At 40.3% G+C, this 15417-nt stretch overlaps 1 protein-coding gene across 5 annotated transcripts in view; it reads left to right on the plus strand.

The window, feature by feature from the left end:
• Gbf1 (golgi brefeldin A resistant guanine nucleotide exchange factor 1) overlaps nucleotides 1-15417 on the plus strand; it is a 152289-nt gene that overhangs the window by 10579 nt on the left and 126293 nt on the right. For 4 of the 5 annotated variants that reach the window (XM_023715646.1, XM_023715644.1, XM_004631470.2 and 1 more), the window contains exons 2-3: nucleotides 5674-5779; nucleotides 7555-7621. In XM_023715646.1, coding sequence (XP_023571414.1) covers nucleotides 5684-5779; nucleotides 7555-7621 — 163 coding nt within the window. In that variant the 5' untranslated portion in view covers nucleotides 5674-5683. Of the gene's footprint in view, nucleotides 1-5227; nucleotides 5270-5673; nucleotides 5780-7554; nucleotides 7622-15417 lie in introns of all 5 variants that reach the window. The other variant, XM_023715645.1, reaches the window with a different exon arrangement.

Genomic DNA, 15417 nt, shown 5'->3' on the forward strand with positions numbered 1-15417 from the left:
AAAAAAAAAATAAAGAAACAAGCTGGCCTTGAACTCACTGTGTAGGCCCAGCTGACCTCAAGCTTGTGGCAATCCTTCTGCGTTGGTCTTATGTCTGCTGTGATTACAGTCATTTGCCCCCATACCTGGCTTTTTCTTTTTCCTTTTTTGGAGACAGGATCTGGTCTGGTCCTGTTGTCGTTAAGTGCAGGTTGTCGTTAAGCTTGCAGTACTCCTGTCTTGGCTTCCTCAGTGCTAAGATTGTCATCATGTACAACCACACCTGGCATTTCCCCTCTTTTTTTTTTTCTAAGAGTACGAAAATTTATTGGAGAAAAGGAATGGGGAATAGGAATGAGGAGTAGGAATGAGGAATAGGAATAGCTCCTGAGACAGGATGGTCCCAAATACCTTCTGCGGAAGGGCAATCCTTCTGCGTTGATCTTTTGTCTGATGTGATTACAGTCATTTGCCCCCATGTCTGGCTTTTTCTTTTTTCTTTTTTTTGAGACAGGATCTGGTCTGGTCTGGTTTTAAAGTTGCCCTTCCCCTCTTTTTTATGGTGTCTTTTAAATAAATATCTTTTCTTTTTTAATTGTATACAAGGTCTTGATATGCATTTCAGACTCCTAGCGATCCTCCTATCTCAGCCTCCCTAGCACTGGGATTACAGATGTGCGCTACCGCGCCTTGGGCCTGGGGTTCTGGGGTTCTGGGGCCAGCACAGCATGCAGTACTAGGGATTGAATCCAGGTCCTTGTACTTGCCAGGCAGGAGTTTAGGCCACTGAGCTATCTTCCCAATTCTCAGTAAACATCTTCCCAATTCTCAGTAAACATCTTTTTTTTTTTCGGAACTGGGGATTGAACTCAGGCCCTTGCACTTGCCAGGGAAGCGCTTATTCTATTGAGCTGTTTCCCCAGCCCCACAGTAAACATCTTAACATGACTGAATTTATTTATTTTTTTTTTAAAGGGTGTGCTTTTTATTTTCTATTTAGGTACTTATCCCCTATCCTAGGTTTAGCAAAATACTCTCACATATTCTAAACATTTTCAAGTTTTCTTTTCACTTTTTTTTTTTTGAGGTACTAGGGATTGAACTCCAGACCGTGCACTTGCCAGGCAAGCGCTTATTCTACTGAGCCATCTCCTCGGCCCTTTTCTTTATACTTTTAAATCTCGTTATTATGGGGGGCCGGCCACATAGCTCAGTAGGGACTGGGTTTCGATTCTCACCTGCTGTGATGGTTCTGGTCCCGCCCTCGGGACTCCCTGAGACAGTGAATGAGACTGGGCGTGGTAACATATACCTTTAATCCCAGTGCTTGGGAGGCTAAAAACAGGAGGATCACTATGAGTCCAATCTGTGTAGTAAGACCCTGTACTAAAGACATTAAAAAAGTCTAATTATTATGAAATAAAAGTTTTGATATTCCTGAAGTAAGAATGTAGTTTATTGATTCTGTTTCTTCTGCTTCTCAGATGTTGAGGGAGCGGCGAGTTGATACAGTGCCTCCTTCTCTTTGGTCCCTGTAGGGGTTCCTGGGATACACTAGGAGAGCAGAGCAGTAGGAGAGTGCTTGGTCACTCCAGCCTTAAGTAAACAGTGCTTCAGCGAACACACTGGTTCAGACTCTAGGCCCGGGGCTTATCTGGCCCAAGGTGTTTGTTTGTTTATTTATTTGGTGGAACTGTGGATTGAACTCAGGCCCTTATGCTTGCCAGGGAAGCGCTTATTCCACTGAGCCATCTCCCTGCCCCTATTTATTTATTTATTTTTAATGATAGCAAAGTTTTATCAAAGGTAGGAAAAGAGGGGCTGGGGAGGCGCAAGGGCCTGAATTCAATCTCTGGTTCTGCCAAAAACAAAAACAAAATAAGGTAGGAAAAGAAACAGGCTCTGCAGAGAAGGCTTGGGCCAACTAAATGCAGGAAAAGAAGTGCACTATATGGTGTGAGGATGGTTGACCAGGTGAGAGAGAACATGTGGAAAACCTCCAAATATTTTTTACTTTTTTTGCAGTAGCAGTGATTGAACTCAGGATCTTGTGCTTGCCAAGCAAGCGCTTATTCTACTGAACCATCTGCCCGGCCCCATCCAAATATTTTTAACAGTAATGATCACTACATTGGAAACTCTTCCACTGATTTTGTCTCCTATTTGCTTTTCTAGCTTTTACTCCATTAGGAATGTTTCTTCCCATCTAGAATAAGCATGATTCCTTAACTATACACTGACTTTTCCTACTATAAGACTGTACTGTTGTCAGTCTTTCCTTGTATTTTAGACTCTTTGAATCCTGTCTTTGAGTTACCTTTCCAAGGCCTTCCACAAAAGTGATTGATTGGTTGGATGATTGATTTGAGACAGGGTCTCACTCTGTAACTCGGGCTAGCTTTGTCCAATAAAGCCGCAACCATTCTGTTCTGTTCTACTGGACTCAGATACATTATATGATTTGTTACCAACTGAAACTTCTGTGAATATGTAAAGACCACTTTGCTACATGCAGCTGTGCTCTCCACCAGGTACCCGGCCTACTGTGGCCTTCAGCTGTGTTTATCTTAAGGTTTTCTTTTTTTTTTTTTTGTGACTCCTACTTATTGTCTTGTTGAAACGACGAATTTTGTGTAATCAAGGCCTCAGACTTTGGAGACTACTCCTCTGTGGTCCACTGACATTAAATAAAAATTTCTTTTCTTCTGAGTTTCTAGCTACTGTTGACTCAATTTTCCCGCAACAAGATAGCCTTGAACTCATGACAATCCTGCGTCAGCCTCCTGAGTGCTGAGATTTTAGGCATGAGCCATCACCTGGCTCAAGAAGTAATTTTCTCTAATTCACTACTGTGGTATTGTATATTGTTCTTATTGGAGGTATATGTGTGTTTTTGTGCGTGTATTTGCCTAATACAGTAGATTATAAATTCCTTTTGGAATATCTGGTGGCTGGGTAGGGACAATTCTTTGCTTATGTCTGACTGAGGTAAATGTCAGTGAGGTTTCATTACTACTTTTAATGGTTGGCAAATGGGATAATACAACTGATTTCCTAAAGGAGCTTATTCTTTTTTTTTTTTTTTTGTGGTGGAACTGGGGATTGAACTCAGGCCCTTGCGCTTGCCAGGGAAGTGCTTATTCTACTGAGCCATCTCCCCAGCCCCTTTATTCATTTTTTAAAACTCAGTTAATTAAAATGTAAAGATAGTGTCTTTTTCGCATTTCTCGTACAAAATACCAGACACCTAAAGTTAAAGGAGTAAAGGTTTGTGTGACTCACAGTCTGTAAAGGTTTCATTCCATAGTTAGCTGGCTCCCATTCATAGTTGGTGGCATAATGGAAAAACAGCTCATGGCAAAGCAGGGGAGGCAGAAGGCAGCAAGCCGCAAGCAAGTGGCCAGCAAGGACCACACCAGCCCTCCTTCTCTTACATTTTATACAGGCTACTCAGGTGGGTAGCACTTACACCCTTAATCCCAGCATTACACATTCTAGATCCAGCCACCTCCAAAAAGCCCCACCAGTGACCGACCACATGAGGTTTCGGTGGAGGGGGGATATCTAGATACAAACCATCACAGGTAAGTATATGTTTATGACACAAAACTCAGAAGTTATAAAAGATACGTAGAGAAAAGTAGGTAGGCCTCCTCACTGTTTTCCGCATTACCCAGTTTCTTCCCTGGAGGTAACCTCTGTTAGCAGTTCATTGCAAATCATCCCAGACATGCATAGCACATTCATCCTGCCTACATAGCTTAATTAAAGGAAGTAGTATGAAAAATAGATCATTTTTCTTCTGGCACCTTAAATCATTTAAAAATTTACCTTGTAGGGCCAGCAAGATAGCTCAGTGGTCTACAGCTCCTGCTAAGGCAAGCTTAGGCAAATGTACAGGGACCAGAGATGGATCCTGGTACCACATGCTGTGCCAGCCCCACCCCCAAGGTGGGATGAGCCGGCCACCCCCCAAAAAAAATTACCTTGTATTTCTTGGTTCTCCTCAGAAGAGAGCATTTGTTGTGCACTGTACGTTCTCAATATTCTTAGAAGAAAACATATTTATGCTTCTAGAGTTTTTGGAAAACAAATATTCTTTGGGGACCAATCCAGTCTTTTCTTTACATTGTCATTAATATAAATGTTGTCTTATGTTTCCTGTAGATTTGGTAGATGTTGTAGGCCCAAACTAAATTTATGCTAGTTTTTTTCTTTATTGTAGTAGTTTTCATTTTTGGGGGGCCCCATTTATGCAAAATATATAAATTAGGTGCTTTTAGTTTACTTTTTCTATATTGCAACTTGTGTTTACTATGCTATGGACTTCCAGTTCTTTCAGACCTCAGTAAACAAAATACATGCTTCCAAAGCAGAAATTATCTTAACCTCTTTTATTATTATTGATGCTTTCTGATAACTCAGAAATATGTTCTTCCAGTAAAAAGTTAAAACAGAAGGTTAAAGTATCCACTGATCAGGTTCTGATTTCATAGCACCTTCTCTAGACATGACTATGGTTATGAGTTTGGGTATATCTGCCCAAATCCTCTGTATGTACCTATCAGGATATGTACTTGTACAAAATGTATTTACTATACTTATCAACATGGGTGATTTAGATACATAATATTTCATAGGAAAAGAGCAAATTGCAGATGAATCTATCAGTTATATATGAGTAATTATATCTATATCTATAATTTATTTTTTCTTTTTTTTGGGAATCAGGGTTTCACTATGCAGTTCAAGCTGGGTTTGAACTTCGTACCCCAGGCTGACCTTGAACTCACAATGATCCTGCCTTAGTCTGAGTTCTGGGGTCACAGGCATGCACTGCCATGCCTGGCAATTGAAAGATACTTGTTAGTAAAGGAAAAGTGTAAAGCAATATGGGAGCTTCAAAACCATCAGATTTATAATAGGATTTGTGGGTGAAGGAGGAGGATATGATGAGGGAGGATACACAGGCTTCATTTGCACTGTTAATCTGAGTATTGGCTGTTATATTACTCCATATCTTTTTTTTTTTAAGTTTATTTGTTTTATTTAGTGTGTGTATGTGTGTGTGGCCAGCTCAGCCCACCTGGGGGCGGGGCTGGCCAGCATGTGGTGCTGGGGGATTGAACTGCGGTCCCTGTGCTTTGCTAAACCTGTTCTAAGTAGGTGCTTTAGACCACTGAGCCATCTTACCAGCCCTCCATATCTTCTTGTATATTGAATATTACATATTTTTTTAAAAAAACAGTTGACTTTGGAAAATCTGACATGCCTGCTAGAGAGTGTTGAGGTAGGTACCTTTGAGAAATTGTTTGGATTAATAATTTTTTGAGTTGTACCTTGAACTGCTTTGAACTTCTAGAGTCCTCTAGGAGAGCCAGTTAATTACAATCATAATGTAAGATGGAATTCATTCATCCATCTTATAATTACAGGTGAAAAATTTATTAATCATGCCAGGTGTGGTGGCACATGCCTGTTGTCTTAGCACTTGGGAGGCTGAGGCAGGAGGATTGCTGAAAGTATGAGGCCAGCCTGGGTTATATAGTTAGTTCAGGGGCAGTGTAAACTATACAGCAAGCCCATATCTAAAAAAAAAGTTAAATCATATTTCTACCCTTATCTGGTTCTAATTTAAGCATGGATGTGCTCTGGGTAAACAAATATTAACCAGGCTTTTGTCTGTCTTGGTAGGTTTGTCAGGATGGTGGATAAGAATATTTACATCATTCAAGGGGAGATTAACATCGTGGTTGGGGCTATCAAACGAAATGCCCGATGGAACATACATACACCATTGGTAAGTAGGGAATGGGCATATGGCCTGGTCACTGAGTTTTTGCAGGTAACCTGGTCCTTGGGTAAAGCAGTAAAATTATGAGAATGAACGCTAGGAAATCAGAGTTGTTCTTGGTTCAAGGATACTTCTGTTTTGTTCTAGCATCAAATGTAGTTTTCCCCCCCATGGGGCCCAAAAGATGACATCATCCTAGCAATTTTTTTGTTTTGTTTTATTTTTTTTTGTTTTGTTTTATTTTTGTTTTTGTTTTTGTTTTTTGGGACAGGGTGTCTCTGTGTAGTACAGATGGGACTTGAACTCATTATGTAGCCCTGGCTGGCTTGGAACTCGTGGTGATTCTCCTGCCTCAGTCCTCCTACAGCTGGGATTGTAGGTGTGCACCACCATGCCTGGATTAGCAATTTTTAGAAACAATTTAAACTGATACTTGGGACTAATTTAGCATGCCTAAAAATGTCAGAAAGATTGTTTTTCTTATAATTCCTTTTTTTTTTTTTTTTTTTTTTTTTTTTTGCGGAGCTGGGGATTGAACTTAGGCCCTTGTGCTTGCCGGGCAAACGTTTATTCTACTGAGCTATCTCCCCGGCCCCTAGGATTTTTTTTTTTTTTAATAGCACTGTAAAAACATTTATTTTTGGCACAATTATAAAAACACATTTGGAATTTCCCAACTTCACAAGTAGCTGTAAACGGAGAGTGTTTGGGTTTTCTCAAGTTCACTTATGGATTGACTTTTAGGCTGGGATTTAGCTTGGAGGTGGAGTGCTGGCCTGGTATTGCATGAGGCCCTAGTTGAATCCCCAGCACTACAAGGAAAACAAAACAAAAACTGGTTTTGCAGTGCAAATGGAGTCCGAAGGGTCTGTGAAATGGGTGTGTGTGATCACGCAGTGCATCTGCAGAAGAGGAGGAGCAGAGTAGTACTCTTACGTCTGTAGTAGCCACAATCTGCAGTAGCTGAAGTGTTATAGTGATGGTACAGACTAGTAGTTTAGGATTAATTATTTTGGGTAAGCCTAGAGTATTTCTGTGAAATAAGAGATTAAGAAACAGGAAAGTATAAACTGGCTGAATTTCTTTTCCACAGAAGAAACACCATCTCTGATTTGATACAGAGAAAACCCCTTGATCTCTCCTTTATCTTCTTCCTTTTTTTTTCCTTTGCAGTTGTTTGTATTAACATGTTTGCATTCCATAATGATTACATTCCTCAAGGGGAGATGGTACATGGAATTAATTTTTTTAATCTCCCACCTCTCCCTCTCTACTCCTTCCATCTTTTGGTTCCATTCATTTTTGCAAGATTTATTTTCATATTACCTATCTTTTATCTTGCTCCTTTTTTATATTTTGGGTTCTTATATAAGAGAAGTGATCCAACACTTGAGCCTGTGTGTCTGACTTACTTCACTTACCTTTATGGTCTCAGACTACATCCATTTTACTACAGACGATTCAAGTTTATCCTTTTCATGACAGAGTAGTACTCCATTATATGTAAACACCACACCTTTGTTGGCTTTTCCCTCTTTTGGCCCAATAATGTCTTTATTTCTTTTTTTTTTTTTTTTATTTTTTTTTTTTTGTGTGTGTGTGTGTGTGTGTGTGGCCAACTCAGCCCACCAGGGGGGCGCGGGGGTGCTGGCTGGCATGTAGTGCTGGGGATTGAACCGTGGTCCCTGTGCTTTGCTTAGCTTGTTCTAGGTAAGTGCTTTAGACCACTGAGCCATTTCACCAGCCCCAATGTCTTTATTTCTTAAATTATATTTGTGTAGGATGAAGAACGGGACCCTCTCCTGCATAGTTTCAGTCATCTAAAGGAGGTTTTAAACAATATAACAGGTGAGTCTTTACTTCTAGGTAAGTTTACTCATTGAAGTCAAAATGTGTTTGATTTGTTATAGATTACAGGGATAGGCTTGTTTTCCTTTTGTCTCTCCCCCCCCCTTTTTTTTTTAGTATAGTGCCTTAGTACATAGATTGGGACTCGGAGTGATCCTCCTGTTTACGGCCTCCCAAGTGCTGGGATTACAGGTGTGCACCACCACACCCAGACTCAGTCACCTTCTCAGCACACCCCAGGGGTGGGGCAGCACTACAGGCCCAAGGATCGACCCTAGCCCCTGCGTCTGCCTAAGCAAGCACTTTAATCTGCTGAGCTATTTGGCCAGCCCTTCTCTCTCTTACTTGATTCTGCTCTGCTCTGCTCTGCTCTGCTCTGCTCTGCTCTCTCTCTAACACTGGAGATTGAACTGAGGAGCACTGAACTATATCTGTTGCCTTTTTTAGTTTTTATTTTGAGACAATGTTTTGCCAGATTGCTGAGATTGGCCTTGAATTTATAGTCCTCCTGCCTCAACCTATTGAGTGGCTGGGATTGTAGGCATATATCACTACTCTTAGTGGCTATCTTATTTTTAGACATAGCAAACTTCAAAGAAAAAATGATTAGCAGAGACAAAGATGACCACTATATACTGGTAAAGGGAACAATTCCACAGGATGAGATAACAGTTATAAATATCTGTGCACTAAATGTTGGTGTACCCAGTTTCATAAAACAAAAACTACTTTAAAAAGTAAAGGGCTGGGCGCAGTGGTGCATATCTATAATCCTTGCTTGAGGAAGGAAGAGATGAGGGAGGAGGAGTGCTGTGAGTTTGCTACCAGCCTGAACTACATGGCAAGAACCTATCTCAAAAACAAAACAAAGCAAAATGGCAGACACCAATACAGTCACTATTAGATAGGTCAACCAGTCAGCAAAGAAACATCAGTTAAACCACTGAACAAATGGTTCACACCATTGAACAAATGGACTTAGTAGATACATACAGTGTTTTTTTTTTTTTACATACAGTGTTTTATCTAACAGTAACATAATATACATTTTGTCAATAGTATATAGAACTTTTTATGAAATAGACAATATCTTAGGCTATAAAGCATGCTTAAATGAACACAAAATAATTGAAATAATCTTGTACATACTATCCAGTCATAAATGAATGAAGCTAAAAGTCAACAGCAAAAAAAGAAAAAGCCACATAAACTGTGAAATCATATGGAGATATTAAGTAATCAGTCAGTGGTTCACAGAAGAAATCAGGGAAGAAAAAATTCCTAGACTCAATGACAGTAGAAGCATAACAGAGCAGATACCATGGGATATAATGCAAGTAGATCTTTTTTTTTTGTCTTTTTGAGACAGGGTCTTGCCTGCAGTTCAGGCTGGCCTTGAGCTCACTTTGTAGCCCAGGCTGGTCTCAAACTCACAACAGTCCTCCTGTCTCAGCCTCCCAAGTGTGAGATTACAGGTGTGTTCTACCACACCTAGCTAATGCAAGCAGATCTGAAAGGGAAGCGTATAGTTATAAATGTACACATAAAAAGAATAGAGGGTAGGTAAGGCCTGTCTATAGGCTCAACATTCAGGAGGCTGAGGCAGGATGACTGCCTGAGGTTGAGGTCAGCGTGGGCTACATAGGGAGGTCAAGGTCAGCCTGGAATATATAGCAAGACCTGTCTCAAAATATAAAACAAACAAATAAACAAAATCCCAAGTAAATAACATAAAAATAAACCTCAGGGTCCCTAGGAAGGTAAGAATATTCCAAATCTGAAACAGAGAGGAGGAAAAAAATTATGAAGATCAGAGTGGGAATTAATGAAATTGAGACTAAAAATAAAAATGATCAGTGAATCAAACAGTTGTTTCTTTAGGGAAGGGAAAGATGGGAGAGAAATGGGAAGGAAAAAGGAACAAATGTAGGAGGTGGCTAGCCTTAGTGGCACACACCTGTGCTCCCAGCTCTAGGGAGGCCGAGGCAGGAGGATTGCTGTGAGTTCAAGGTGAGCCTGTACTACATTCCGAGACCCTGTCTCAAATAAATAAATAAGTAAATAAATAGATGCAGTATGTATATGTGCCAATTCCCTCCACAGCGAATGTATTTCCATGTATCACAAATTTATGTGAATAGAAAATGTTGGGGAAAAATAAAAAGAAATTCTCAGAGTTTTCCTATATTGACTATAAAGAGTACTTGCAGTGTAACACCTTAATGCTGTTGTCTAATGACAGATCTCAGACCAAAACTGAATGAAATTTAGATTTCTTTTTATTTATTAATTTTTTTTGGCGGAACCACAGATTGAACTCAGGCCTTTGCACTTGCCAGGGAAGCACTTATTCCACTGAGCCATCTCCCCAGCCCCTGAAATTTAGATTTCTACACATTGAATAAGTAATAAAAATTTCCTCCTTTCCTGTGAATATGGAAGATCTGGCAAAAAATTCCTTTTTTACTTACTGGAAATGGGCCAAACTTATCTAAAATGTGTTTTCTGTAAAGGAGCAAAATATCACTCAATTGAAAAACCTTTGGAAATGTTGCCAAGAAGAATTAAGTATAGATAAAGCAATTGTTAGTTAGCAGGGCTGATGCTGCTACTAGGTGGCATGTTCTTATTTTGTGGCCTGTATTATGAGTAACTTGATTGCTTTAGAAATTTGTCTATAAACTTTAAAAATAGTTTTACAGATAAAGCTTAAATAACCCAGTTTTATAATTAGTTTAGGGCTTGAGTTCAGAATACTGTTTTTCTTTTTATTTATTTATTTATTTTCCATAATTTTATTGATAAATAGCAATAAGACAGTTTCAAATCAAATTGGTAGGGCAGTTTCAATAATTAACACATTGGGGCTGGCGAGATGGCCCAGTGGTCTAAAGCACCTACTTAAAAAAAAATAAGCTTAGCAAAGCAAAGGGACCGCGGTTCAATTCCCCAGCACCACATGCCAGCCCGCCCCACCCCCTGGTGGGCTGAGCTGGCCACACACACACACATATACACACACATAAATAAATAAATAAAATTAAAAAAAAATTAAAAATAATTAACACATTGCATACATTCTTCCTAGTGGTTAATTGCTGTACAATATGCGAACATGATATCCTATTTACAAACACCATTAGAACAAATCACTCTATTCATTAAGAAAATGTAACTATATATCTGTCCTAACCACTTTGAATACACATATACAAATGGACATTCATCTGTATCCCCTTTTTTTGTTAAGTTCCGTTATTTGAATATTATAGGTGTGTAAACTCAGCAAAATATTCTAAAAGAGTCCAGTAGCCCATAATAGTATTGGGTCTTCCGCTTCACTGGCAATGTCAGAAATTGTTGACCTGAGTCCCCTACAGCTCAACATAACAGCGTGGCTTTACTTCTTATATTTTGTTTTTATACTTTTCTGCTGGATGGTTAAAGCCAAGGTAAAACAGGACCTATGCAACAAGAGTTGTAGCTTTTGGGTCTGATAAAGTCAGTGAAATCCCCTCAGGATTTATCCTGAGATCCTGTACCTCAGATTGTAGAACCTTTGTCAGTGTCAGCCATGTGGATGAGTCACGGCCATTGCTTGGCCAATGTGCTCTCTGTAAAAGCCTGAAAGAATGTTTTCTCTCCCTGTGACTCTCCTTAGGCACACTCTACATCATCCATCACTTTCAGAGTACTGTTTTTCTAAGAGAGTTTAAGAGGATTAAACAAGTTAATGTAATTGGAGACACTTGGTAAACATCTCATACACAATGAAGGATTGCTATTATATGTAGCTGGGAATACCCTAAAATGGCTGAGATCATCCTAGAGTACCTTCCAAGGCCTTTTGTGGACTCTGCAGACTTTGAGGTGCTGAGGAGGTCTGCCGTCCTGACAGAGAAGCACTTCCCACCTGCTGTTCATTCCATTTTTTTTTTTTTTGCTGAACCGGGGATTGAACTCAGGCCCTTGCGCTTGCCAGGGAGGCTCTTATTCCACTGAGCCATCTCCCCAGCCTGTGCTGTTCATTCTAGATCATTGCTTGTTTCCTCCTCCTTGCCATATCCCAGATTTCAGTTCAGAGATCATGCCTGTGGCCCAAGTCTTGAGGTCTCTAGACCATTCAGAGCTATCATGCTTGAGTCAAGTGGCTAATTTTTTTACCTCCTTGGGTTAGGAATCTACTCAGATTATCTGCTGCTTGAAACTAATAAACTAGAATGTTTTGAGCCAGCTTTGTCAGTGGTTCTAGGAACATAACTGGATGTTTCTCAGTTTTCCCTTGGAGGGAAGAGGAAGGTAATCGTGTTTTCCAGGGTCAGCAGCTGTGGCAGATTTAAGATGGTTGTTGCTAAGTGTGCCCCCCCCCCCATTTTTTAGGGGTAATATGTTACCTACCTGAGAAAATGCCAAAATGGATCCAAACTAGATAGAGCATTTTTCATGGCCTTCAGATTGGATCTGACCCCTCACCACACACACACAGTGCTGGCTTCCAGGAACAGGTTTAAAGGTCAGCTGCCCCTGTGGTCCTGGACTTGTAGTCCATGACCAATTTCTTGTTTCTTTTGCAGAAACAAAGGGATTTTTCTGATTGACAGTGTCAGGAGGAATGCCTTCCTGGAAGCCTGTTAATGGTGGGAGGCTGGGAAAGGGCTTTGATCTTGGAGAGAGAAACTGAAGAGACTGTGCCATGTTATATGACTGGTTATGGTATACCACATAGATTGGAGGCATGATGCAGGAATTGTAGAACTTCTACCCAGTTTAACTCATGAAATTGACTTTTTTTTTTTCTTTTTTTCTGAACTGGGGATTGAACTCAGGCCCTTGTGCTTGCCAGTGAAGCACTTACTCTACTGAGCCATCTCCCTGGCCCTCTTGACTTTGGTTTTGTCCCTTTTTTGTGAAGTCTTTTTGTTTAGTGGCTTGATTGATAAGAATATTGGCCATTGTCAGTATACCAAAATGATTTTCTTTTTCTTGTAAGCAGCTTGAGGATATTCTAAGTACATAAGCACTACCCATTCCCCTACAAATGTTATCTGATCATCGTGAAGGAAATGTCTATTATTTCCACTAAGCCCATGCCAGTTATCTTCATAGATGTGTGTCTTTGGGCCATATCTGCAATTAGCATTTGCCCAAACTACATGGTGACTTCACTCTTTGTAAGACTGAGCATGCAGTCATAGAATATTTTCTATGTACTTTATAAATCTCAAGAATAGGTTATATTTAGAAGAAGAAAGATGTCAGAACAAAGTTTGTATATTATTGCTTTGAATGAAGTCTTACCACTAGTGAGAGAGACTTGATTTGTCATCCTCATTTGGTCCCTACATCCCCTTAGCTGTCTTTTTAGGAAGTTGTGAAGGAATGAGGCAGAAGGATGGTTGCCCAGGCTCTGAAGGTTGCCAAGTTTCTTTTAGGGATGATAAAAATGTTGTAGAATAAGATAGTAATGATGATTGTACAACTTTGTAAATATATTTATTTTTAAATTTTATTTATTTGTGTGGGGGGGGCCAGCTCAGTCCACCAGGAGGCGGGGCTGGCTGGCATGTGGTGCTGGGGGATTGAACCACTGTCCCTGTGCTTTGCTAAACCTGTTCTAAGTAGGTGCTTTAGACCACTGAGCCATCTCACCAGCCCATTGTAAATATATTTTAAAAAACCAAAACAATACTTTTTTGCTTGTTTGTTTTGAGACAGGGTCTCACTATGTAGTTCAGGCTGGCTTCCAACTATGTTGCTCAGGGTGGTCTTGAACTCACAGTGATCCTCCTGCCTTAGCCTACTGAGTGCTGGGATTACAGGCATGAACTACCATGCTTGGCTTGATTTATACAGTTGACAAGAGTTAATTTTATAGCATATAAATAAGAGAGACATGGTCTTGCTATATTGTCCAGTCTGCCTTAATTTCTGGTCTAAGGTGAACCTCCTGTCTCAGCCTTCTGAGTTACTGAGACGATGGACATGTGGCACCACGCCTAGTTTTATAGGTCAATTTTTTTTTTTTTTTTTTAAAGCAAACAGGCTACAAAAATAATGGATTCACAGTTCTTCCTGAGAACTCAGAACTCTAGAGGAAAGCTTTTGAGTATCCTCACTGCAGTGCTTTAGACCCATTGCCTAGCAAAGGCAGCATAAGGCTCTGTTCAGCCTCCTGGCCCAGTTTGTCCTTTTATATCTCTCTCATTAACTCAAGAAAGCACATGGCTTTTATATTTAAATTTATTCAAGCTGTAATCTTTGACATTTGAGTTAGCTTTTAGTACAGTTTTGCATTTATAGTAATATATATTATGTATTTTCTCTATCCCCAAAGAATCAGTTTTAATCTTTTCCGGATGCAAATTTCAGGCTGTCTTGCCCCATCTCCCCTCTCTTGCTCTCTTTCCCCTCCCCCCATGGAGTGTGTTTGATCAGGTGTGGCAGGAATATCCACTGTCAAGCTGCGCCCTTTATATTAGTCAATATTATCCTTCTCCCCCCTCCCTGTCTGTCTGCCCCTTTGGGCTTTCCCAGTTGACTTATAATTTTGGAATTCTCATCGGAGTCTGTAATACAGTTTGTTCATTATTTAACCAAAACCTGTTTAATGAGCAGAGAGAGGCAATGTAAATGTTAGGCATGTTGCAGTGATGCACCTTTGTGCTTCTCAGAGCGGGTGGTAGTTAACTCTACAGTGCCTGTAATACTGGGGTGTCCTGCATGAGCTTAGGGGCAGAAGGGCCACTGCCTCTTCTTTATATCTGCCTAAGCCCTGCCATGGGGTTAGAGTCCACAGTCATATTTTCTGTCATCCTTCGAACAATCTTGGGGGGCTTGTACATACTAACATGATGTTCAGTCTTACAGCTAATCCCAGTGGTAAGATCTGGGGCATGGAATAGGGACATGGAAAGGAAAGTGAAATATCAGGATACTTGATAGTACTCTTGGCTTTAGATCTGAAAAGAATAGACAGCTTAGAAAAATGACTAACATGGTCTGTGGTTTTAGGTCAGTTTGTCTCCCAACTAGGTAAGTCCTTGCATGCTTTAGTATCTGTCATTCAGTATAGCTTTATGGAATGAACTTCAATCAGTTTTGTGGTGTTTGGTTATGGTCATTTGCTTCCAGATTTATGCTACCTTTAATCTTGGTCTTTAAGCTTAGATCTTTACAAAGAGGTTTTTTTGTTGTTTTTGTTTTTACAAAGAGGTTCTTTTGGGTCGGGTAGATGGTTCAGTAGAATAAGCGCTTCCCTGGCAAGTATAAGGGCCTGAGTTCAATCCCTGGTTCCACTAAAAAAGAAAGAAAGAAAAAAAAAAGAGGTTCTTTTCTAGAAAATTTTTGATTTATAGTAGGAAGAGAAAAAAAGAGAAACATCTAGAAGCATAATAGCCAAAATCTTTCTTCTTCTTCTTCTTCTTCTTTTTTTTGATGTATTTGGTACAGAGTCTCACTATGCAGCTCGGATGTAGTGATCTTCCTGTTTTTAGCCTCTCCAGCGCTGGATTTATAAGTGTGTGCCACCACACCTGTTAGGTCTTGTTAGCCTGCTCAGCATGCTGGGGGTGGGCATGGTGCCAGTGGGGCATGTGATACTGGGGATCAAAATCAGCCCCTGCTCTTGCCTAAGCAGGCGCTTAGTCTGCTGAGCTATCTCACTGGCCCCCAAAGACTTTCCTTTCTGTTCTCCTTCTCCTCCTTCTTCTCCTTCTCCTCCTCCTCTTCTCCTTTTTCTCCTCCTCCTCTTCCTCCTTCTCTTCCTCTTCCTTCTCTTCCTCCTCCTCCTCTTCTTC

The sequence above is a fragment of the Octodon degus genome, unplaced genomic scaffold (assembly GCF_000260255.1).
Source record: "Octodon degus isolate 3935 unplaced genomic scaffold, OctDeg1.0 scaffold00042, whole genome shotgun sequence".
NCBI lineage: Eukaryota > Metazoa > Chordata > Mammalia > Rodentia > Octodontidae > Octodon > Octodon degus.